The following is a 25,793-nucleotide window of genomic DNA, read 5'->3' as shown; positions in this document are numbered from 1 at the left end:
ATTATTCATAATTATGTTAAAAAGTATGTTTTAAATTTTTTTTAATTGGCATTCTACTACTTTTTGGACTATTTTGGCATTTAATAAGATTATTTTAGGCTATTTTGGAGTTTAGCTAATATTTCAGCTACATGCTAGCGGTTTTGGCTAAGTTATGTTTTTTTTTGTTGTTGTTGTTATTTTTAAGGCTGTATTGGAGTAAGGCTAATATTTACATGCTACATGCCAGCTGTTTGTCTGATTTAGGCTTTTTAAAAGATCTTAAGGCTTCTTTGGAGTTTTGCTAATATTTACACGCTATAGCCATTTTGGCTTATTTAGGCTTTTTTATGTTTTTTTAAGCTATTTTGTAGTTTCACTATTTTTTCAGCTACATGCTAGCTGTTTTGTCTAATTTAGACTTTTGTTTTTCAGACTGTTTTGGAGTTTAGCTAATATTTAAGCTACATGCTAGCTGTTTTGGCTGAATTAGGCTTTTTTTTTAAGGCTGTCTTGGAGTTATGCTTATATTTCCACGCTAGCTGTTTTCAGCTAATTTAGGCTTTTTTCAATTTATTTTGAAGTTTAGCTTTTTTTCAGCTACATGCTAGCTGTTTTGGCTGTTTTTTTTTGTTTGTTTTTCAGGCTAATTTGGCATTTAGTGAATATTTTAGCAGGCTGTCAGCTTCAGCCTTATCAGCTATTAGCTTCAGTGAGTTCTAGCTATCAGCTTCAGCATTTCTAGCTATCGATTTCAAAATCTTCAGCGGCCAAATTCAGCTTGCAGTTTCAATAGTAGCATTATCGCAGGTAATCTTATATATCTAATTCAAAACTATGTTCACAAGTTATGGCTTTAAAGTTTTAAAATTCAGATTTAATGTGTTCAATAAATGTTTATCCTGTTTGGCTCGTGACCTAAGGTGTGTTTTGGATTTTGGCCCCTTGTGCGATCGAGTTTGACACTCCTGCCCTTTTCACTTGTTTTTCAAGTCACTTCCTCCTTTATTGATTCTTTCCTCAAACGGAGGTCCACTTTTTCTCCAGTTGTCGTCTTCCCCTTCCACCTTTCATCCTCATCTTCTGCTCTCCTCAGTTATATGGCCTGACAGTCAGGCTGCTGGGCAAAAGAGCACGGCGTGCCAAAGCCATCATGTCACACAGCCTGTGTCCACCTGAGCGGCCGGGCCGCAGTGATGCCTGATGTGGTCAGAGGAAGCGTCGGCTGGCAGGTCTGGAGGAGTCTGGCTCAGGCCTGGGAGGTCTGATGAAGATAAGGTGGGACACCGACGCCGGGCCTCTTCACGCTCACCGGTCAGCACACCGCGGCGGCGGCGCCTGGCCGAGTGTGTGCACGAGGGGATCAGATCTCATCCGAGATGATTTTGTCAACTCTCGGCCCTTTCGGTGACGTCTCCTGACAGGCCATCGCACCAGGAGAAAGACCAGAGGGAGGGCGGGGAGTCTGGGAGGAGAGCTTGAACTTTGGAAAACATTTACTCACACTTAGCTATTCTAGATTAAACATCTGTTGTAGTAATGAAGCTAAATGTCAGGGTATTGGCTTAAGTGGATCTTCAGTCAGTTCATACAGACGTCCAAAATTAATCAGCGAAATAAAAAGTTTGATTAAATGAACTATCCTGGCAAGGATTTGCAAACGGAAGCACCTTCATCTTTTTTTTTTGTTATGACCCGACTCATAACTGCTGGCCAATGACTGGAGAGATCTTTAGTCACATGGTTGTGTTTACAAACATTCATCTCTGGTGGATTCCAGTCTGAATACAGACCAAACGCAAGGTTTAGGACTCAATCCGAAACAAATTAAGAGGAAAAAATCCTTTTTTCAGTGTGAATACACCTTAAAGGCTGCTTCTATCAGACCTCTCCAGCACCACACCTGAAAATGATCAGAGTGAGACACACAGAGTTCCCACTCTGACTGAACTAATGAAGATGAAACCTAGAATGAATGAAAAACAACAGCCGTGACATGATCCAACACTTTATCTTATCTCACCAAACTTCTTGATGATTGCAGATTGGCTCACCCCATTTGTGTTCTGGTCAGCCATCCAGTTCTTGGTGTCCTTCGACAGCTCTTTGGTCACAGTGGAATGGACAGGTGTCCTTTATGACCAGATTTCCTGGATTCTTTTATACATTTTGTCTCTCATAGTTAAAGTGAATCGATGTTGAACATCATAGATCTATTTCTTCTTCTTAAGTGGAAAACTTTGAGAATCAGTGGCTGACAAATATGTTTTTGCCCCACTGTAACTGAATAGTACCCATGGACTCTGTTTTGAAAGTATTCTTCCAACTATAGAGATTTTTTTGTGACTTTTTAGTTGCCAACAACTTCAAAGACACAATCTTTGATTGCTAGTTACAAACCATCATTTGTTTGAATGAAAAGCAGCGTAACCGTCATCAAACTTGGTGAAGTCATGACAGGATTTGGCATCTTTAACCAACATTCATAATAGTTTAATACAGTAGAGTTTGTAGTGGTTCTGATGGGACCAAAGGGATTGAAATGGACTGGATTAATGAAGGCTGCCACAAAGCAACAGCAATCATCAACCAACACAACAATAACAGATACTATGAGGTCAAAACAATGAAGACTTAAGAGTTAAGGGTAACATTAAACTCCAAACTTATTCACCAGAAATATCTCAATAAATGCATTTTTTTTTCAGCGTTTTTCTTGTATATTGGCCCGTGTAGAAATGGATTGTGGGTACTGGTCAACACCGCGGTGCGCTGATGTTACCTGCAGTGTATTCCCTCCGGCAGTGTGTTGTCTGCAGGCTTCCATCAGCTCTAACAAATGAGGCTCTCTGCTGGGCAGGTGCTTGCACCTCCACCTCCTCTCTCTGCTAAAAAATGATCCTGGAAGGGTTAAAATACCCCCCCCACCCCTCCTCCTGCCCCCGACTTCACTCGCCTCCATCCACCACCCCACCCCACACCCCCTCCATCTCCCCACATCCATTTGCAAATGATCTGGCTTGTCTGCATATTGTCACTTGCAGCCAGCCTGGCCATTCATCACCTGTCAGAGACTCCCAGCGCCCCCCACACTTAATTGTTCCCTCTCTGACCTGGAGAATAGAGAATGATGCTCCCTCTGCCTGAGGGGAGAGGAGAAAAAAAGAGAAAAGAATAAAAGAAAAAAGGAAGAAAGATATCTTCAATATTTCTAGGTCAATCAGAAGAGGACAAAGGCGAAACGGCGCAAGGAGATGAGAAAAGACAAGCCATGTAGGTCACTACTTCCAATCCTCCGTCTTGTGTTTTATAAAAATGCTTAAACCGCTATCCTTACAGAAGTACACGAATGCTCCACGCAAAAAGGAAATATAGAAGAGAACATTTAAGTCGTCCTACAAGTTTAGTCCAACATCAGAGTTTAACCCTTTAATGCCTACTGTCGCAAATATGTGACAAATCACTTTGGCTGTAAAATTACCTATAGAATTATTTAAATTAGAAACTTGGGTGATTATTTTTCTTTAATTTTTTTATATTTAGAAATAAATTCAGGCATTAAAGGGTTAAGGGCCTCAGCTTGAAATGCTCAAGTCTATGAATTATAATCATAAACAAGTTTAATTTTTGAGAGCCTGGAGGGAAATTAATATTATCATTGGTTTTTTTTTGTTTGTTTTTGTTAAAAACATGTAAATATAAATCCATCCATTCATTGTCTGAACTGTTGCTGGAGCCTATCCATGCTGCTATTAGATGAAGGGATGCTACACCCTTGACTTAATGCCAGTTTGCCACAAGGCCATACAAGCATACACTTTCCCATTAGGGCCAATCTAGGGTCACCAGTTAACCTATGGAGAATATTTTTGGACCGTGGTAGAACCCAGAGTATCCACAAAAACAAAGACATGCACAGGAGAACATACAAACTCTGCACAGAAAGGTCCCAGCTGGGATTTGAACCTGGCTCTTCTCGCTGTGAGGTGAGAGTGCTACCCACTGCACCACTGGGAACATAAATCAGCTTCTCATCTGACGAACAAAAAGACTTTAGGAACAAAATCTTCATTGGACACAGGAGACCAACGCTGAAATGACCAATTGGAATCTTCCAAACTGTCAGACATGGTGGTGGAGAGATAGTGATGTGGGCCTGTTGGAATTTTTTTGCAGTCATTGAGTGGAACAGAGGTCGTATCCAAAGTCCTTCCCAACCCTATCGCTTCTCCCTACTCCTTCATTTAGCCTTCCATACGGAGAGTTATGGAAACATAGTGTCTTTAAATTCAGATGTTATTAACAGTCAATAGTCGCTGGTCATCTACGTTAGCACCTAGCTTCTAGCGGTCGGAAAATCTGCAACAACTTTGGTTTTATAACTTTATAAAGTCTTGCTGAAACAAGAAGTCATTACTTACATTTAATTGTAAACTTCTGTGGATCAGAACACATCTACGCAAGGAAAAGCGTTTCTCCTTCCCGGCAGAGGGATTCACAGTCTTAAGTCCATACGCCTTCCCCTAAAAAATGTATCTGTGACAGGTAAAGCTCATCTGTTATAATAGAAGAGAGATTTGATGACATCAGTAAATCTACAACAGAATGATCATGAAAATACAATCCAGGATTTTTATGGTTTGTAGGTCTATAGAAAAATAGAACGGGACGGTTGGGGCGGAGTCGTTGTAGCCACCCGTTGATTGGCAGAAAGTGGTGACCAATATAGCGCCAAGCTAGCTTTCTGTTTCCCTCTTTAGCGCGGTGTTCTTCTTACAATCTTCTTTTAAACAACATTAAATTCCTATTTTACACGATGGACCGACGTAAAGCAAGAAAAAGACGAGTTGCTGGATGACCTCCATTGTTGTTGCTTTTCTAGTTGTCCTACTACAATGACACGCTAGTGGTTTAAACCCCATATGCTCCCTTGAAAACAAAACGCTCACCAGAACTGTATGGTACCGTACCACTCCTTACCAAACCGGACCTCTAAGTGGAATCTTAAAAGTTTACCTCGCACCCTCAGTTCTCTTCTTCTTAAAACAGTTCCAACAGCCTGTCACATTTTCATCCCTCACATGTGACACGTTTGTCTTTCACTCTCCTTTATGTCTTCATTTTTGCACATCTTCTACCTCTCAAGCCAGGCCAGCGTCTCCTCCACCTCTTTTCCATACGCTCCTCTCCTCAATAATGAATGGATGCTTCCATTAGGAGCTGCCTGCAGAGTTAAACCATTCGGTTTCTGGGACATTTCTGCAGGTCTGAAGTCCTTCATGTTCCAGATTTGAGTTCGTTTTGATCAATCTAGAGTCCGAACATGTTGGTATCATGAAAAACTGTCTACTATTACACTGGATTTGAGTGACAATGAAAGTAGGAAACTGTCACATGAACATTCCAAACGAATTGCATCAGTTAATCTCAGTCACATGATGGGTCAGCTGAAAGTCTGAGAAAACATTGAAGCATTTGTTGGTTAAACCCATTTCTGGAAAGTATTGGCGATCCACTCATAGTTTTTGGGCTCTACGTAGGAAACACAAGGCTTTTGAATATGTGAAGAAAGTCAAACTTTGACTAATCAGGGAATCAGTTTGGGAGTGGCGTATGGATGGTGTCTTCTTTAATTTGCAGAAGCGCCAACTGTTTGAAAAATGATCAGGCTGGTTTTTGAACGAGTCAAACAGCCGGTTTAAGGTGAGCCACAGCTTGAACACATTCTCGTTTTCCTGCAGACAAAAATCCAACATGAATGCTGGAACATCAGGTAACATCCACTATCAGGTCAGTCTTGTCATATCATTCTGGATTACAGCTTTCTTGGTTTGACCCAGACCGATCCATCCTCCAGATTGTCGTTTTTGCAGAAGTTCTTGGGAAGCCACTTGTGTTACAGTGTGTTCCCCCCTCATCTTAAGAGCCTAACATTACACTGGGGGTGTCCTATGACCAAGCCTAAAGGCATCATTCCAGCATGAATTTAACTCCAGGATTCATCAGGAATGCCGGTCCCAAGCCTGCTCTGACACAGCAGGAGCTAACAATAGTGGACATGCCCCGCTCTCTGCTGCCCATCCCAGTGTGCATTATAATAATATATTCACGGATTAAAGGGCTTTTATCTTGGGCTGCCATGAATAATGAATACTGCACTTCAAACTTTAATTGCTCTGAATTAAATGATTCAGGATAATGTTTCTTTTATAAAGAAGTGATAGGGCCAGGGGGGCAAAAAGGCAGAGAAAATCCTCCCTCCTCCAAAGCTGAGGAACAATGGATGGATCGTGACCTTTGGAGGAGGAGAGGCCTCCAAACAAGAACAAAAGAAAACATGGCCCGGGAGAGGCGAGAAGTGGATGAAGTTTTCATTTGTCAGGAGAGCGGTGAAGCAAGAGCTGGAAAAACTGATATCAGGAGTCCAAAAGAGCAAACAGAATGTCACCTGACAGATTATAACACACAGATATGCATAAAAACTTATTAATGTAAAGAGTCATAGAAAGACCCATCAATGATGGGTCTGCCATCGCATCTGACAGGTAGATAGTTGTAATGGGTAAAGTGGATGTGGACCACCTTAAAAGGAGCATTTGGAATTTTATTTGGAATTTAATGACTTACCTTATTTTACTTATTTTAGACTGAGCTAAATGTAACTTTTGTCCAATTTACTACTGGAAGAACTGTTTTTGCATTCAATCCAGAAGTGACTGGGGCTGGGTGTCACACAGTTTACACATTTAGACACATTTTTTTTTTTTAGAAAAACATTAATAATCTATACATTTGTTTTGAAGGTTTTATTTATTAAAGAAATTATAATAAGATCGTTATTACCATAAAGTGTTACATGGATTCTTAAAGGGAGAAGCTCCAACAATTGTTCTTCCTCTCCTGGAGGACGTTTCAGTTTTGCCACTAGGTGGCGATAGTGCTATAGCATTACACTTTATTCCAGAAGAATGTGCAAAAACTGGTGCTTTAGACCACAAATGGTTACTTTAAAAAAAATATATTTCCTTAAAATAGTTTGGAAAATTAATGTCTGTGTAAATAAAGATTTTCATTTAGTCAGAAAATGTATGTTTAGGTCGACTGAGTGTTAACATTAGCCATCCTAGGGGAAAACCCATTATACCTTAGCATCAAGCTACCGGACTTTAGCATCATAAAAAACAGCAATATAGCAGTATAAATTAGGTTCATTTATTTAAAAATGTATGTTTAGGTCGACTTGTTAGCATTAGCTGTCCTATGGGAAATCCCGTTATACCTTAGCATCAAGCTAATGGACTTTAGAATCATAAAAATCAGCAGTTTAGCAGTATAAAAAGATGCTAATTCAGTCAGAAATGTATGTTTAGGTCCACCGAAGGTTAGCATTAGCCATCCTTTGGGAAATCTCATTATAAGTTGGCATCAAGCTAGCGGACTATAGCATTATAAAAACCAGCAATTTAGCAGTATGAATAGATGTTAATTTAGGGAGAAATGTATTTTATGGGTAAACTGAGCATTAGCATTAGCCATCCTATGGGAAATCCCATTATATGTTAGCATAATGCTAGTGGACTTCAGAATGATAAAAATCAGTGATTTAGCAGTATAAAAAGAAATCAATTTAGGGGGAAATGTATCTTCAGGTCCAACGAGCGTTAGCATTAGCCATCCTAGGGGAAATTCCATCATAATTTAGCATTAAGCTAGCAGATTTTAGTATTATAAAAATCAGCAATTTAGCAGTATAAAACAATGTTCATCTAGTCAGAATTGTATGTCTTTGCCCACTGAGAGTTAGCATAGCCATTCTTTGGGAAATCCCATTATATGCTAGCATCAAGCAGTGAACTTTAGCTTTATAAAAAGGAGCAATTTAGCAGTTCAAAAATATGTTCATTTAGTCAGAAAAATATGTTTAGGTGGACAGAGCGTTAGCATTAGCTGTCTTATGGGAAATCCCATTATACCTTAGCAACAAGCTAGCTGACTTCAGCATTATGCATTAGATTGGTCTCTACTTTTATAGATCGATTATTGATCTATTAAGCTTAGATCTATTTTATCAACCCAGCCCAGCAAGTGACGAAGTGTAACACAAAGAAAATACGCAAAAGTCAAGCATCCAAACGTCTTTACTGCCAACAACCTCCCATTTGACAAGTGCAAACTTCTTCTGTGAAGTACAAAACAAACATGTTTCTCTAAACAAATCTGTTTCAGATAAATGAAAAGGAAGTCTTTTTTTTTAATTTCTTCCTGCTTTCGAAAAAAAAAAAATGATAGACTGATCAGACAAAAATAAAACACATGTTTACAAGATGAAAAACTTTGCATTTATAGGTCTGATTGCTGGAGCTGGTTTTCCAGGTCTAAAATCTGAAGCGATCAGGTGATCGATCGTTACTAACTCGCTCAGTCAATCCTGAAGATCCAAACTTCCTCCAACTGCTGTTAAATTTAGTGGCTCTTATATCAAAAAGTGTCAAGATGTCGTCTTTGTCCATGAAGACTCTTCTTTGGATGAACGTCTCAGCTCTGAGAACTTCTGCAAAAGGATAGTTTAAATATACAAGATGGACTACTCTCTCTAATTTTCTTTAATTATATTAAATATGTTTTTTAAACGTTCTAATGGGAAATCTTCACCTGTTTAAAAATCCAGATTGTTGATTAGTCCGATGCACATCATCAGTCCGCTTCTGCAGTCAGTTTCTTCTACAAAGATTTATTTTTAGACAGTCCCACACAAAAAAAAACAAAAACAGATTCCGTCTGAAAATCTGACACACGTCGTTCTCCAGTCCAGCAGGAGCTGGATATGGCTTCAGTCTGATCCGTGGATGATGTCATCACCCAAATGATACATTCCCCAAAACTCGGTTTTCCGATTCTTTCCTGACTTTTTTTTTTCGATTTGTTTCAGTCTGTACATGTGGGAGGAGCTGGGAGAATGATTGTCAACTTAAGCCACCTGCAACGCAAATGGAGTCAAACGAAACGATAATCGACGACCGAAAAGATTTTGGCTTCATAAAAAACGACATTCACCGAGTCACTTCACTTCTTCCTGCGCTGAACTGTTTCCCGGAAGCGGTTCTGTTGGCTGGCAGCCGTCTGGAGCTGAAGGCGTCAAACCAAACATCACTAATCACAACAGTTCAGCGGCGGGCGACTAAAGAAAACCATGCTGCTCTAGATTTCTGAGTCTTGTAACAGACAGAAAAATAAATTATTAGCATGAGCTTCAGCAGGAAGTGGGGTGTGTTTAAGCACTGGTGTCTATGGGCTGCTCCTCAGTTCGATTGGCACTTGGGTTCTCCGGTTCCTGCGGACCTTTCTGGTCTAAACTTCCATTCTGGATCAAAACTGAATCTCCGAGGGTCTTCTGAGTCTTCTCCAGCACGGCTTCTCCGTTTGGCTCTGTACCCATCCCATAGTCCCCCTTCCCCCCATTTAGGAGCGGCTCCTCTTCCTCCATCCCCTGACCCTCCTCCACCTCCTCCAGCTTGTGCAGAATGACGGGAAGTTTTGCGTCCGGATCGTTATTTTCCAGCAAAGCAATGTCACTTTCTTCAAACTGTGGCAGAGGGGCGCCTTCGTTCAGCTTCTCTTGGAACTGCAGGCGCTTTGCTCGTCCGCTGGCTGACGCGTTCTCCAGGATCTGTTTCTCGGCCAGACGGAGCTGGACAGCTAGGCGGGTGTGAAGGGACAGATCCGGTTTCTCCAAGATGGAGCGGTCTTCCTGCAAGGAGAAAAACAAGATGGTCAGATTCTCTCCTTGAGCCAGCCAGGAGATCAGCAGATCCAGCGGACGGACCTCTGACGTGGTCTTGTAGGTCTTGAGGAGCAGAGCAGCTCGGGTCTCCAGGAACGTCCACAGCTTGATCTCGTTCTCCCAGCTGACGGGAAACTCACTGTTACCCAGAGTGAAGATCTTATTGATGGCTCGTTCTCCAAGCAGGTAGTCCTTCAGCTCCTCTGAAGTGAAGAATAGAAGACTTTCAGAACTTTGAAGGAAATGTCAAAAGTTGTCACCAGGTCAAGAGAGATGACGGGATTGTAATCATCTTTCAAACTCCTGAATTTACTCTAAAATGCATTGATGTTAATGAGCCTTTAATTTAACATCTGATTCTTTAGACCACATGTGTTAAAGTCAAGGCCCTGGGGCCGGATTCGGCCCTCTGGGTAATTCTATCCGGCCCTCCAGATCATTTTTATTTTATTTTATTTTATTAATGACCCGATGTTATCTTGCGCTTATTTCTAACTTGTTTAATTTTGACAAAATATATTTTTATGGAGGGTAAAATACAGAAAGTTATTAAAGATTTAAGTTGATTTATTCTGGAATAATATTCCTGCCTTTTTATTATTCATAATTATGTTAAAAAGTTACGGTTTGAAAGTTAAAAAAATTGGCATTATGCTAGCTTTTTGGACTATTTTGGCATTTACTAAGATTTTTTTAGGCTATTTTGGAGTTTAGCTAATAATCCAGCTACAAGTTAGCTGTTTTAGCAAATGTAGTCTTTTCTAAAAGTTTATTCTGTTTTGGATATAGGCTAACATTTACACACTACATGCTAGCATTAGCTTTGGCTAATTTAGGCTTTTATTTTTTGTTTCTTAGGTGGTTTTTGGAGTTTAGCTAACATTTTAGCCACATGCTAGCTAAGTTCTCTCGGCTGTTTTGGAGCTATGCTAAAATTTACATGCTAGTAATTTTAGCTTATTTAGGCTTTTTTCAGCTTTTTAGGCTATTTTGAAGTTTATCTATTTTGTTAGCTACATGCTAGCTGTTCAGGCTAATCCTAGTTTTTTTCCCTTTGTTTTTCTTAAATTCTTTAGGCTAATTTGGCTAATAATAAAATTAAAATAATTAATTTAACTAAAATTTTAGCTGGCTATCAGCTTCAGTGATTTTAGCTATTAGCTTCAGTGATTTCAGCATTAGCATCTTCAGCAGCCAAATTCATCTTCCAGCATTCACACTAGCATTATTACAGGTAATGCTATATATCTAGTTCATAATTATGTTAAAAAGTTACGGTCTTAAAGTTTTGAAAATTTAGTCTTACTATGTTTAATAAATGTTTATCCTGTTCGGCCCGCGACCTAAGGTGTGTTTTGGATTTTGGCCCTCTGTGCGATTGAGTTTGAGACTCCTGCTTCAGACTCAAGCGGTCCTGGTCACTCCACCGGTGCCGAGCGCGCTCAGTCGGGGTGAACTCTGTCCTGTGTACATGTTTGTCACATGACCCCATCAGCATCTCATGTCGCCTTTTATCTGAGGCCTCGAACGCGACTTTCTCCCATCACAAGATGAAAGCGGAGACGAGCAGCGTCCCAGTTAAGAGAGCACACTTTCCCATCGTTTCACATCTGTGAAGAAATGTTGACACGCTTCCACACATGATGATACCCCCGCTCACGCCTGCCAGGCATTAAGGGGCTGCTTTAAAAATTAACAGGCAGCAAAAAGTGAATTATATATCACAGGCGGGGTCCTGAAAGAGCGTCCTGTGACAGAGGAGGATGTGGCCCTTTGTGACGGGGGGTTTAATCCGCACATGGAGATGAATTTTGGATCAGTCCTTCCAATGATCCCGGTCAGGAACGAGAAGGCCTCATTTTTCCTGAATCCCAGAAGGACGAAGCTCCATGACAATCACAGGGAACGGTCTTTCCTGCGGCTGGTGGGAGTCTTACCTTCGGTCATGCAGAAGACTCTGAGGAAGGCCAGCAGCTGAGCTGAGATGGGGGGGTCATTACAGTGCAGCGCAAAAACGCAGGACCTGGAAGGAAAACAGACAGAGCATTCTGGTTTAACTTTAAATTTCAGGAACTTTGAACTGCAACCATAAACTTTAATTTGAGACAAGATTGGTAAGTTAATCAGCTTCAGGAATATTACCTGAAAATGTATTGATTTAAAGAAAGGCTGCCACGAACCATTATTATAATAGTCGACTAATCGGGCCATGCACAAAGTGGATGTAAAACACACATCATTAGCTGCTAGCTAACTAAAAACTAGATATATAGCATTACCAGCGATAATGCTAGTGTGAACGCTGTAAGCTGAATTTAGCAGCTAAAATCCTAGTGACGATAGCTAAAGAATCTGAAATTGATAGCTAAAAACGTTTAAGTTGATTTCTGAAATCGCTGAAGCTAATAGCCAGCTAAAATATTAGTTAAATACCAAAACAGTCTAAAAAAATGAAGAAAAAAAAAGCCATAGGGTGGCCAAAATAGCTAGCATGCAGCTGAAATATTACCTAAACTTCAAAATACCCTAAAAAAAGCCTAAATTTGCCAAAATAGCTAGCATGCAGCTGATTTTTTTGCTAAATTCTTAAGTAGAGAAAAACAAAAAAAAATCCTAAATTAGCCAAAACAGCACACAGGTGAAATATTAGCTAAATTCCATATTAGCCTAAAAAACAAAAACAAGTCCTAAATTTATCAAAACAGCTAGCATGCATCTGAAATATCTAAACTCCAAAATAGCCTAAAAAACGTTAAAAAAGCTAGCAGAATGCCATTACAACTTTCAACTTTACTACACTCCATCTCCATTTTAATACAAAGTAACAACTAATCGACCATTAAATTAGTCCACTAATCGTGGCAGCCCTAATTTAAATGGCCCATATCAACTTTTTTGGGTCTCTAAGTGTATTTTAATGCTAATTCCTCACAAAAAACAACCCTAACGCAGTATTTATCCATTGACACATCTGATTATTTCTCTAAAACCCTGCTCTCCGAGTACCAGCCCCTCCCAATCCCAGAAAAGGAGTGGGCTGTTCCCCACCTTGTGACATCACAAAGGGGGGACAGATCAAAGCCTTAATGAAGTCAACGTGAAGAAATAATCAGGTTTCATCCACCAAGAAGAACATCAAAATGTTATTTTCATTTAGGGGATTATATAAGAGGATGAAGTCAGGATGAGCCGTTTATGAATGATTAATTTGCAGAAAACAAGTCTGCAAAAGCCTTTAGTATTACATAACAAATCTGTTTTAAAACAGATAATATATTGTAAAATATTACATAAATATGTATGGAACATTATTTAAAAACTAAAGCAGAAATAATGATCAGGAAAAGAGTTAAACCACAATGACACATGTGTCCAATGTCCAAATGTTTGATGAAACTGTGGATGGTCAATAAGATGAACACAACGTGTTTGTATAGTTTGTAGGGATTTGTTACTTGTTCCAACAATAACTTTGATTTAGTCTGTTTTACAAAATGGTTCTTTTCTGGACTCTCAGCAAGAGGACACACGCTGCTTGATTTAATTTAATATTAGATTTCAATTACGGATTTACTATGACTCAACTAAAAATGATTTTAAAAATGTCACTTTAAAATGAATTTATTTGAAAAACACTCTGACCAAACTAGAGATTTAAACTTAACAGTGAATATTTCTTTGGATTTGATGATTATTGTTTGTTCTGAGTAAACACAGATTTAGATTTCATATTTAGCCTTTAAAATCAAGTACCAATAAACTTATTGTCTAAATGGTAGTTGTTTTTTTTATTGAGAAGACGATGGGAGTTCTCAAAAAACAAAACTTTTTCAGTTTAATTATGAAAATCAGTAAATCTGTCAGGTTAATTCCCATGATGAGGTTTAAGTCGTAATCAACAGTGCTGCTAGGCAGAAAACGTTTAGATTCTTGGGAGCTTTGAGGCCATTTAAAGAAAGCAAAACCCAAAAGGCTGCAGCCTCCATGCATGTTTGTGGGTGCATCAGCCACAGTAGAGACAAAACGAGAGAACCCACGCCGGGATGCCGGCTCGAGCCAGAACTTCAGCCTTCATGGCGTAAAGGCGTTCGCTTTTACTGACGCCCAGCTTGATCTTCACTCTGTCGTGGGCGTTGTCCTGGAAGAAGAAGCCGTTGTGGATGACGAACTCCGCGTTGGACCTCGTGCCGTAAAAGATGTAGACCTTAGGGGCAAAAAGATTAGATTTCAAATGAGTTATCCTAATCAAAAAAACACCGTGGACGCTTTAAAAACAACTCAGAAGATGATCAGAATGGGACTAAAATGTTCATGTCTGAAAACCAAACTCAATGAAGCGATCACCTGTTCGTTCTCTTTGTAGTCCTGCAGCGCCACGCACTCGCAGCGGTCGTCCTCAAGGTTGTAGCCGGTGGTTATCTGCAGAGAAACGGCTACTTTGACTGATTCCATCCTTCTTGGATCTCTATAACTCCTCTCATGAGAGGAAGCAGATGTTAAACGTTTAGTAAGAAGGCAGAAACATCTGTCTATCCGGCAGATATCCTGATAAAAGGATCATCTTTTGATCTATGCGTTTTATGGATCTACTGTTTTTGATTGCAGAGCTCGAATCAAACAGGTGATGGGAATCCTTTCTGTGTTTGAGTGCGAGCCTTTACCAGGCCGTTGGTGTGGTTACACATGTCCCAGAGGGGGATGAGGGCCAGAGTGACCCGGCTGCCGTCCACCGTGGGGATCTGGTTCTGACGGGTCATCACAGAGGAGACGGCCCACCTGTCGGTGAGAGTCCGAGTTCCTCAATGACACACATTAAAGGCATCATCATTTCCATTTTTACAGCTTTAAAAACTCCAGAAACGAACACTTAAAAACAGTTTGTGTTGCTCAGAAAACTGTTAAAGTTTCCGTCTGACGCAGGAAGAGGTGTGAGGAACAAACCTCACGCAGGCAGAACTGATGACTAAAGAACGTGGCTCGGTTTCACAGAAACGAGATGAAGCGGCTGCAGCACACTGACCTGTAGTCGTCGAATGAGAAGCCGTCCTTCAGCGGCAGCTTGCTGGCAGCCGGGTGAGTCTGGGGATGGAGAGAGGACGGAGGACGGGAGGAACGCAGGAGGGAGCGGGAGGAACACAAATCAGAGTGAGGAATTTCATTATGCAGGTATGCTGGAGGGGGGGCTGCCTGACAGGGAAGCCTAACAAGAGGGACTGAGAGCAGGGGGGCAGCACTGCAGGCTGTGTGTGTGTGTGTGTGTGTGTGTGTGTGTGTGTGGGTGTGTGTGTGGTCCGTTTGTGCAGCGTGACACTCGACCCCCCACATACATCACTGTCAACTTAATTTGTTGTGGCCAGCAGCCATCATAAATCTGCCTCATCAATTTGGGTTTAAATCTGTGTGTGCACGGGCACAAACGTGCGCACGTGTGCACGTCGCACTGGTTCTTGCACCTTCCACATTCATTTATAAACTGAGCTTCAGCAGATAAAATAATAGGGACATGCTTGGAAGTTAAAAAAAAAAAATTGTAAGGAGTTGGAAATTTCCAGCTTTTTCCCAGCATTCCCTGCAGCGGAGGACCTCGGTGCTCGCTGCCACACCTCGAATTGAACAAGAAATCCTTTCCAGATTACAGACCTGCTCAACTCCATCTGTGTCCCTCAGAGAAGAACTTTACTGTTTTATTTAACATTTGTCAAATTAGACAAAAAACAGAAATAAAAAAACAACAACAAGTCTATGACTTCACACAAAATCAGCCACATTCATGTATTTTTCTTACCATTAAAAACAACATAAATAAACAATTTTCCAAATGGTGAGATAAATTTAGCTTCTCTGTAGATCCCTTTTTTATCAACAAGTCCTGACTGAACAACTTTCTTGGTTTTAAAGTTGAACAAACACAAAAAACAAAGTATTTAATGTATATGAGAACTGGACTGAGTGGCCCCTCCCATCTGGCGGGATGTATCCGCTGGCTCCAAGAAGCCAAAATCCCATTAACAGCTGTTTCTCAGAACTATTCTTGCTCTGATCCCTTTTTTTTTTTTTGATAATCCTAAATATTTTTTCTGTAGTTCAAGGTATGCAAGCTATAAACTGGCCAATCAGAAGCCTCAAGAAAAGTAGGTGGAGCCTGTTGGCCCCCTCACTTGACAAATTGGTGCTATGTTCGAATTCCTTCCCTACTCACTTTATAGTGTGTTCACCATTTATAGTGCTAAACGAATCTACAAATCCAAAATTTAACTAAAAAGTCTTTGCAAAAAACCAGCGTACATTGATGCTTACTACATTAGTGGATATTGACCACAATGCATTGCGATCAAACCATTTTTTAAAGAAAAAAGTGTTTAAATGTAACTTTTTAATAAACCATCCAAAATTTTCATCATGAGAACACACTGGAGTCAAAAATAGACATTTTGAAATGTTTTTATTTTTTTATATAGGGCTGGGTTTTGATTATAATTTTCAGAAACGATTCGATTCACAAGAGCCTGAATCAAATCAATTCCGATTTTGTCAGATTCTTAGATTCAATTCAATTTTGAGTTTACAATTTATACACATTTGTTTAGAAATACATGAATACTCTACTATGTCTTTTGAATATATTTACACTAATACTGATCCAGTTCACTTACTATAAAATGTATCAGTGATATATATAATGAGATTGTTAATATCATATAGTGTTTCATATAGATTCTCTAAAGAAGAAGATCTAACAAAAATGTTCAGATCGTTAACATTATAAACATTGTTCTGCCTCTCTTAGAGGGCGTTTGGCCACTAGGTGGCGATTGTGCTACAGCATTATACTTTATTCCAGAAGAAGAAGAAAGTATGAGCAAAAATAGCATTTTAGATCACAAATCATCTCTTTAAAAATGATTTCCTTAACAGAGTTTGGAAATGTCATACCTGTGAGTTTATAAAGATGTTCATTTAGTCATCATTGTATTTTTTGGTTGATTGAGCGTTAGCATTAGCCATCCTTTGGGAAATCCCATCATACCTTAGCATAAAGCTAGCAGACTTTAGCTATATGTGCAAAATCGATTTATATTTTTATGAATCGATTATTGATCTATTATGCTTAAACGATTCAGATCAATTAATCAAATTTATTAACACAGCCCTACAATTTTCACTCTGTGAAACCAGTGACGTCATTTCCAGCGTTTCGAGCCAGGGCACTAGATAGTCCTGCACTATAAAGTTTTAATAGTTTGGGATAAGGGCGGGCATTTGGACATAGCTTTAGTGTAGCCCTCTTCAAGTACTGGGGGTGTGGCTTTCCAACAAACTCACTTCTAATTGTGAGAGTTGTTGCCATAGAAACGTTGACTCAGACCGATTCGAAACAATCTATATCATGTCTATATCATGACAAATGGTGAATTCATTGACTTTATGCGGTTGGAGCTGAAAGCCACTTTCTATAGGTGATGTCATACTCACTCGGTCCAGTTCTCATATACAGTCAATGACTGAAAACGTATTCTTTACTATCTGCTTTATCCTCGTTACCCTTTTTTTTAGAAAAAAAAAATAGGAAAAATGACCCATCCAAATAAACGTTTAGTCTTTTCCTGTGACATCTAAACTTCAGTTTAGTGGTGTGTTCAGGTTTGTTCTTTGAGTGTCCACATGATCACACTCTCACCTCTGTGCTTCACTGAAGGGAAAGTAGTTCCTTGTTGATGTGCTCTGGATTCTTTTTAAACTAACTTTTGTGAAAATTGTCATGCATTTTCTGACTAGAGATAAATCATCTGGAAAGAGCAGAAAAAGAAAATAAAACATGCTGGTCACTGAAGATGATTTTAATCCAACGTTGGTAAAATATTTTCTTTGTGTGGTATTATTACTAAATACATGAAAACTGTAAGTGCTGTGTGAGGTTGCTTTTTACCACATTTCTGATAAAACCCGTTTTATCAGAGAAAATCGATCTTTTAAGCTCGCGCAGTACACCCCTAAGTATTTATTAAAACGCCATCAGACGACCATCCACTGCTCCACACATTTATCTGTAACGCACTCTTCTCTATTCCTCCATTTGTCCCCTGCGCCTCCTCCTCCTCCTCCTCCTCAGATGACCGGGCTGGAAAATTAGCTTGTCACTTTGGCTTTGAATTGAAATGACCTGAATGTACCTTCCTCTAACGCTCCTCAACCCCCTCCCTCCCTCCCTCGCTCAGCCTTTTTGAGCAGACAACCCCGTGGCTGACAAGAACACAAATGTATGGAAATAAACACCAGCTTCTCATTCTAGTAATGCTGTATAGTTTAAAGGTACATGATGGCAGGTGATTAAAGCTAATAATCACAGAATGAAAGGCTGGAAATGGGCTGGAGGGGCGCATCACCCTGACGAGCAGAGGAAGGTTCTGAATGTAGTACAAAACCACACAACATGGGTGAAACACAAATATTGCCCCTTAATGTAAAGCAGCACATTTGCAGAAAAAATTCCTATTTTTCTATAAACATTTTCCTATTGCAGCATGGAGGTAGAAGGCTGATGATGTGGGCTATATTTGGAGCAGATTTGAGAAATTGAGGGCCAATAGATTGGCCTCAATTCTTTAAACCTTAAAATGAAATGTAAACCAACTATTTTTTTTTTTTTTTTTTTTGCAAAGAGATCATTTTTTCTTCACATAAAACAGAAATACATCTAAATACTGTTGTACAGAAAATATTGTTAATGTTATACTTGAAGGCTAGAATTAAAAAATGTAAAAGTCTCTTGGGAAAAAAGTGTCAACATTAAATCTGGGTTAATAAGAAATGATAGAAATTATTCACCATTAAATGCTCACTGTAAGCTTCTAAATTTGAATCATTTGAACCGGAAAATAACAAATAGATATTTTATTTAGAGACAAATAAAGCTGTACCTCTTGTTTGGCCCTAAAGACCCACATTAATTATTTTTCTGATCTTTTTCTTTTTTATTTATTTATTTATTTTTTTTTTAAGTACGATTACGTCGTTTTTAGCCAAAATAAAAAAACAAACTTTTCAAGGACATAGTTTCTGCTGAGCAGCAGTAATTCATGAGCAGCGGTAATTCATTAGAAATGTTCTCAGAGTTGTGGGCGGAACCACTGGCATGAAGCTTCCTCACCCCATCCCCTCCCCACTGATGAGAGCTCTCTGTTCACATGCTCTCCCACTAGCTTACAGCCCTCAATTTGGAAAAATTCTACAAGAATATGTAAAAAAAAAAAAAAAAGTGATCAGAGTGGGTTTTTAAGGTTATGAAGGTTACGTATCTAAAGGTTGTTGCTACAGGTTTATTTACAATGACTCATAAGGTAAATAATCCAATCATAATCGAGAAAATGTACACAGAGTTCTTAAAAAATGCTGGGGGCTATAACATATGTTATTGATTTTATGACAGGAGTCTGCAGGCTGTTGAAAAATCAAAGGCGAGTGGCATTTGGTCAACGGACCAGACTTTGGACATGCCTAATTTAGAGTCACTAAATGAACTCAGTTTGGTTAAACTGGGTCAACAAGAAGAATGAAAGTCCCAAATACTATAATGTCCCAGAGTTCAGAGCTCTGACTGAGCTGCTAAGGTGAAAGTTGAACCAAAAGAGAAATCAGACATGAGTTTGGCATAGTGGAGCGGGTTATTAAAATAAGGGCCGTAGATCGTTACCTTGGTGATTCGATCAAATATAGTTCCACAAATAAAGCTCAACGATCAAACCACGATTCTTACTATTTAATATAATATGGTCTTACAGTTGTTATTTGTTCATATTTTTAATGACTGTATGAAAATAAAATGATGCGTAAAATCCCCATAATTTATACCTTTACTTAGAATATGAAATCAAAACTGCGTAAAACAAGGATTTGGCAGAAAGGAATGGTGTTTGACTTTAAGCTAAGTTCAGTTCAGAAGTAACATAAGTAGGGCTGGGAATCACAATGCAATACGCGATTAATAGATATCGATGATATCGTGATACTGCAATAATTGGTAAAAATCATCTCTAATAACTAACATTTTATTAAAAAAATTCATATTTTTGGGAAAATATATCCTCATTTATTTTTTTTAGCTTTAAAGTAATCATAATAAACAACTTGTGTCTTATATTGTGCAACAAATAATACTCATTTGTGCAATATTGCTAAAATCAGTAATACTACGTCTTTGACAAGCATCGACACCAATTGAATTTAAATCATCTGTTAAATTCAGTGTTAACAATAGTAAACATGAACAGCAATGCCACTACTTAGTGCAGAATTGTTGTAGACAACAGAACAAAAATTTAATAATTCAAGTAGCTGCCAGACACATTGGTGTCCGTAACACACGCCCCCTATCTACCGCTGAAGGAACGTCTCACCAAAGGAATACAACGTTTTACAGCCAAACAAAAATAAAAGATCGATACTTGATACTGATACTGAATCAATTGCAGGACTAAATATCGCGATATATAGAAATATCGCAATATTGCTAAATTAAAAAAAAACCTAAACCTCACTGCTATTTTGGATCATTTAAAAACAAATCCTGTAAATATTCTCCACAGTTTTTCTATCCTCAAACGTACGTATGCGTTCTGAAGCATTTCATATCTGTGCAAAGCTGGAGTGATTCACTTCACTCCTGTGCAGCACTACATACTGTATCAGAGCGAGGTTACTTCTGTCTTCTTGAGAATTACTGCGTCAGCAGCTGAAGAGTTACTGTAGTCAGAAGAATGTAAACACTGGAGCTAAAGCTCAGATGTTAAAACAGATTCCTTTTTTCAGAACTTATTTCAGTAAACATAACTTCAGTCTGGTGTTCTAACTATAGAAAAAAAAAGGCCCTCAATAGTTTTAATTTGTTAATGGGAAGCTTAATCAACACTTCATTTTGAAGATTTGATTACTTTCAGTGACAGTAGTGCTGTGCAATAAGCTTTTTTTTCTTTGTTAAGTTCCAAATATTAAAATTTAACATTTTTCTGCATTTCAGAGCAAAATTTAACTGTGCATTAATTGTGTTTTTTACTAAACTTAACTATATTTATAAATCAAGAATCTTGGATGTTGCAAATATTTGTACGTGAGTATCTCAGTACTCAGATATTTGTTACAGCCTTACTTAAAATGCATTTTGTGGTATAAGCTGATGATCCCTTCTTTCAGAAAATTACCACCTCCAGTAGAAAATTCAAGATTTTATGAATATTAAACATACATACACAAATAATAGTATTCTGTGGGAACATCCAAAGTTTAAACGCTGCATTTTGAGCATGAACATCTCATATTGTTGAGACTGGGGTAAATAAATATTAAATATTTTATAACACTTGAGTAAATGGCTTCCATCTTTACAGTGACCACCATTTTTCTGAAAGAAGGAATCCTCATGTACAGCCATATTTTAAAATTCTTGCTTGTACCAGAAATCTCAACCTAACCGACTCCACTAGCAGAGAACTACGTCTCCTAAATGTTGATTGAATCAGTAGATGTAGTAAAATAAAGTGAAATTCATTTCTAAGTACAATGTAGTTCATTTTGCAAACCCTTTGATAACAAACACAGAGAGAAAAGTGAAATGTGTCTAATACTTAATCTCTGATGAATGTTTTATGGCTGAGCTGGATAAACTAAAAGGCTGTTTTTATGTTTCTCCTGTAATGAATTATTAAAGCCGTTGACTTGTCTGTTTATGCGCCTCAGAGATAAACTCACCTTGTGATTGTTTGCACTGAGAACGGAGCGATAAAACAATCACCAAAGAGAATGCATCACCGATATCGAAGGCTCTAAAGTGAGAGAGCCGCGGTTAATTATTCATCCCGCCTCGATAGTGACGCTGCGGCGGTTTTAATGTTGGAGAAAAAGCCCCAGAATGCATCAGCTGACAGCATCCTCTAAACACTTCCTCCTGATAATGAGGAGCCTTCTTCAGACGAGCTTTTTTTCTGCTCACCTGACAGTCACATCCACCGCCATGCTGTTTGGGTGCCTCTTTTTATTATTCATGCAGCTACTTCCTCTGTTTTGGAGTGAGCGTGTTTTACGCTGAAGGTCTCAGTGGGTTTGATCACTAGTGCTGCCACAAACGATTATTTTAATAGTCGACTAATCACCGATTATTTTTTCTGATTAGTCGACTAATCGGGTCATGTGCAAACTGGATGTAAAGCACACATGTTAACCATCACTAGCTTTAAACTAACTAAAAACTAGATATGTAGCATCACCTGTGATAATGCTAGAGTGAATGCTGTAAGCTGAATTTGGCCACTGACGATGCTGAAACTGATAGCTGAAACTGCTAAAGCTGATAGCTGAAAACGCTAAAGCTGATAGCCAGCTAAAATATTAAATTAATGCCAAATTAGCCAAAACAGCTAGCATGTAGCTGAAATATAGCTAAACACTGAAATAGCCTAAAAAACAAAAAAAATCATAAATTACAAAAAATAGCTAGCATGAAGCTGAAATATTAGCTAAACTTCAAAATTGCCTAAAAAACTGAAAAAAAATCCTAAATTAGCCTAAATAGCTAGCATGTAGCTGAAATATAGCTAAACTTTAAATAGCCCTAAAAACTGAAAAAAAAATCCTAAATTAGCAAAAACAGCTAGCATGTAGTTGAAATATTAGCCAAACTCCAAAATAGCCTAAAAAACTGAACAAATTCTAAATTAGCCAAAACAGCTGGCATGAAGCTGAAATATTAGCTAAGATTTAAAATGGCTAAAAAAACGGTAATTTCAAAATAGCCCTAAAAACTGAAAATAAATGCTAAATTAGCCTAAACAGCTAGCATGTAGTTGAAATATAGCTAAACTTTAAAATAGCCCAAAAAACGGGAAAAAATCCTTAATTAGCGAAAACAGCTAGCATGTAGTTGAAATATTAGCCAAACTCCAAAATAGTCTAAAAAACTGAATAAATTCTAAATTAGCCAAAAGAGCTGGCATGAAGCTGAAATATTAACTAAAATTTAAAATAACTAAAAAACGGTAATTTCAAAATAGCCCTAAAAACTGAAAATAAATCTAAATTAGCTAAAGCAGCTAGCATGTAGCTGAAATATTAGCTAAACTCTAGTATAGCCTAAAAAAACCTGTAATAAATGTAAAAATAGTTTAAAAAGCTAGCAGAATTCCATTACAACTTTCAACTTTACAACACTAACTCCATATAATATAAAGTAACGACTAATCGACTTTTAAATAAGTCGTCAACTATTAACTATTAATAGTCGATTAGTCATTGATTAGTTGACTTATCGTGGCAGCCCTGGTATTCATTGATCAACGATAAAAAGAAAAAGGTTCAAGAAGCTCAAGAGGTCCTGAAAGGATCCAGAAATGTCTGGAAGATCGACTAAAGAGTCCATCTGAGGAAAGCAGCCACTACTCTCATGTCTACTCCTTTCAATCTAAAACAGGAAGTATCAAAGGACAGTATCAGAGAGCCAAAAACAAAAAAGGTAAAATAGAAGAGTTGCTCAATATTCAGTAAGTAAAGACATCTGGAAAGTGTGTCTAAAAGTGAAGGACAATCTTCAAACCAGAAGACAAACTTGCAGGACTTGAAGTGCTTTGGCTTCACCTCCTTTGGGTTTTTAAATGAAAACTGAGTTTCACTCAGAAACTCTGATCGAAGCTGAAAGAAAGCTTCAATGAAATGAGTCTCAGACAGAAAGAAATGAATTTCAGCTTCGACAGTTTGTCACCTCCCTGGTTCTGATTAGCCGTTTTCTAAAGCATCCTCTGTTAAGTCTTAATATTCTTATTTAATTATGATGTTAGCATCACATAAGAATCCTCAGAAGCTGAAGCTCCTGCAGGACCCGTTAGGAACCGATCAGTCTACAAAGCAACACTCCCCTCTAGTGAAGAAAGAGGTATTTTACATTGATGCCAGACAAGATCTCACATCCTGCTTTATATGAATAAAACATTACAAGAGACAAACACAATAGATACAGAAATGAACCAAGGGATTTAATTTACCAGTTTGTGAGAAAATCTTCTCCCAATGAAGAAAAGTCAGTCGACTGTACAGCATAAGAAAAAAGTATAGTTGGAGTTGGACCATAAAGGGGCCAGATCATGAAAAATCAACTGTTTGAGCTTTTAAGTGTATTATAATGTTCCTTCTTCACTAGACAAACTCAAAGTGGTATTTTGACCCATTTACGCATTTCTGAGTAATCCTGTAAAAACCTGCGCTCTCAACAGCGGCCCCTCCCATTCCCATGACAACATGGGCAGGCTTGACCACAGACACTTTCTCCACGATGCTAGCAGTGATAACCACCAAAAACAACTGAAGCTCAGTGTCTCGCCTGAGGACACGGATATGTGATCGGGGTAGCTGGGAAGCCAAACCACCATCTTTACAGCTGGGAGTCCACATCCGAGTCACAGCCGCTCATTTAGGTGCAAGTTAGTGCAAACCAAAAAACTCTTGGTTACGCTGCATTAGCTTAACAAAGAGGGAGTACTGCTCTTTTCACCAGAGTAGCTTGAAATGTTTGTTATCACTCTTTTTGTGTGCGTACCTGCACCAGTTTGTAGAAGTAAGCATACTGGCGTGCCGTGTTCTTGTACTGGTTCAGGACGTCCTGCACCGCCTGGGTGCACAGCAGCAGCTGGACGTCCTCCTGCTGGTAGTACAGCGGCGTGTCGTACTCTTGAGGAAGACTGCGGATGTACGGCAGCCAGAAGGAGGCCGGGTCAGCACGCTCGCACAACAGGTGCAGCGCCAGAGTCACGTTGCCCATGGCCTGCAGGATCCGGTCCTGGCTGTATATGGGACCTGAGCCACAGAGGATATAAGTGAGTGCACATTTTATACTTAATATTGAGGAAAAAATGATAAATTGTTGGAAAAGGCGTTTTATTTCTCCTAAAAATAATTATTTTTGTTAAATCAGTTTAATGTAATTAATATTTAAATAGCTTATATGAACTTGTGCACTTACTTTTGATGAATTTACGAATGAATCTTATGAATCAAACCTAGAACCTTTAATAATTTTGTTAAAAAAAAAATCATTATGGATAATGAATCTGACTCCTTACAATGAATCACCCCCAACCTATATATGAGGTCAAGAACACTCAAATTTAAAGATTTATGTTCTTTGCAGACACTGCTGGTAATGTCTAAGGCCAAAAATGTTATGTTGCCATGTGGTTTACAAACTCTTTTTGCTATAAATGAAGTAAAAGCAGAAGAAATTATGACTTTAAAATACCTAAAGTAAAAACTACACTTAAACAAATGACTATTTCCTTTGCTGGGGCCAGAAAATGGAATTCCAAGACCTGAAAAAATGTTTAAATATTGTTCGTTTTAAACTTAAATTTAAAACAAAATGATTGATTTGTATGCAGCATGATGTAAATATAATGTTACAGATTGTAATATTTTTATTATTGTGGATTTTCATTTTGTTTTTATTATACCCACTAATTTAGTAAGTACATTTTATTTATAGAACACCTTTCACAGATAAAATCACAAAGTGCTTTACACAGTTAAACAGTGAGAGAAAATAAAACAGATTAAAACAATAAATAAAACATAGTACAGTACAAATTAACTAAAAGCTCTTTTAAAAAGCAGCAATTTAGTCATTTGCTTGTATCATATGAAATAAGAATGAGGTGGGATTTATAAGACTTGGTCTTCATCCTACTCCTGTTCTCTAAGTAGATTGTATGTATTGTACATTCTAACTGAAAAAGAACAAAGAACAAAAAAATAAAAACTTTTCATTATTTTTTCCAAGAGTGCATAAACAGAACTGAGTATTTTTACCCAATCTAAAGACGGGACCATGAATAGCAAGTAAATATCCTGCAAACGACTTAAACTTTGCAGGACGAAGAGTGAAAAATGATAAAAAAAAATAAGAACAAAGTTAAAGGAAAAAGAGCACTCCAGTCTATAAACACACTAAAGTTTCAATATACTAAAATTACTTCTATACTTTTGACAGCATGCCAGCTAA

General features: G+C 38.3%; 1 protein-coding gene across 2 annotated transcripts in view; it reads right to left on the bottom strand.

Annotated features, from left to right (window-relative positions):
• Positions 1–8,099: 8,099 nt before the first annotated feature.
• The window catches only part of setd3 (SET domain containing 3, actin histidine methyltransferase), a 20,211-nt gene continuing 2,517 nt past the window's right edge, over positions 8,100–25,793 (bottom strand). The window contains exons 6-14 of one of the 2 annotated variants that reach the window (XM_024268504.1): positions 24,336–24,592; positions 14,781–14,839; positions 14,422–14,536; positions 14,105–14,179; positions 13,798–13,964; positions 11,698–11,783; positions 9,803–9,963; positions 8,632–9,727; positions 8,100–8,530 (exon numbers count right to left, since the gene is read on the bottom strand). In XM_024268504.1, the coding sequence (XP_024124272.1) occupies positions 9,251–9,727; positions 9,803–9,963; positions 11,698–11,783; positions 13,798–13,964; positions 14,105–14,179; positions 14,422–14,536; positions 14,781–14,839; positions 24,336–24,592 (1,397 nt within the window). In that variant the 3' untranslated portion in view covers positions 8,100–8,530; positions 8,632–9,250. Of the gene's footprint in view, positions 9,728–9,802; positions 9,964–11,697; positions 11,784–13,797; positions 13,965–14,104; positions 14,180–14,421; positions 14,537–14,780; positions 14,840–24,335; positions 24,593–25,793 lie in introns of both variants that reach the window. The other variant, XM_024268498.1, reaches the window with a different exon arrangement.

The sequence above is a fragment of the Oryzias melastigma genome, linkage group LG22, assembly GCF_002922805.2.
Source record: "Oryzias melastigma strain HK-1 linkage group LG22, ASM292280v2, whole genome shotgun sequence".
In the NCBI taxonomy this organism is placed as follows: Eukaryota; Metazoa; Chordata; class Actinopteri; order Beloniformes; family Adrianichthyidae; genus Oryzias; species Oryzias melastigma.
The sequence above is the reverse complement of the archived record's forward strand: the minus strand, read 5'-3'. Positions and strand labels throughout refer to the sequence as shown.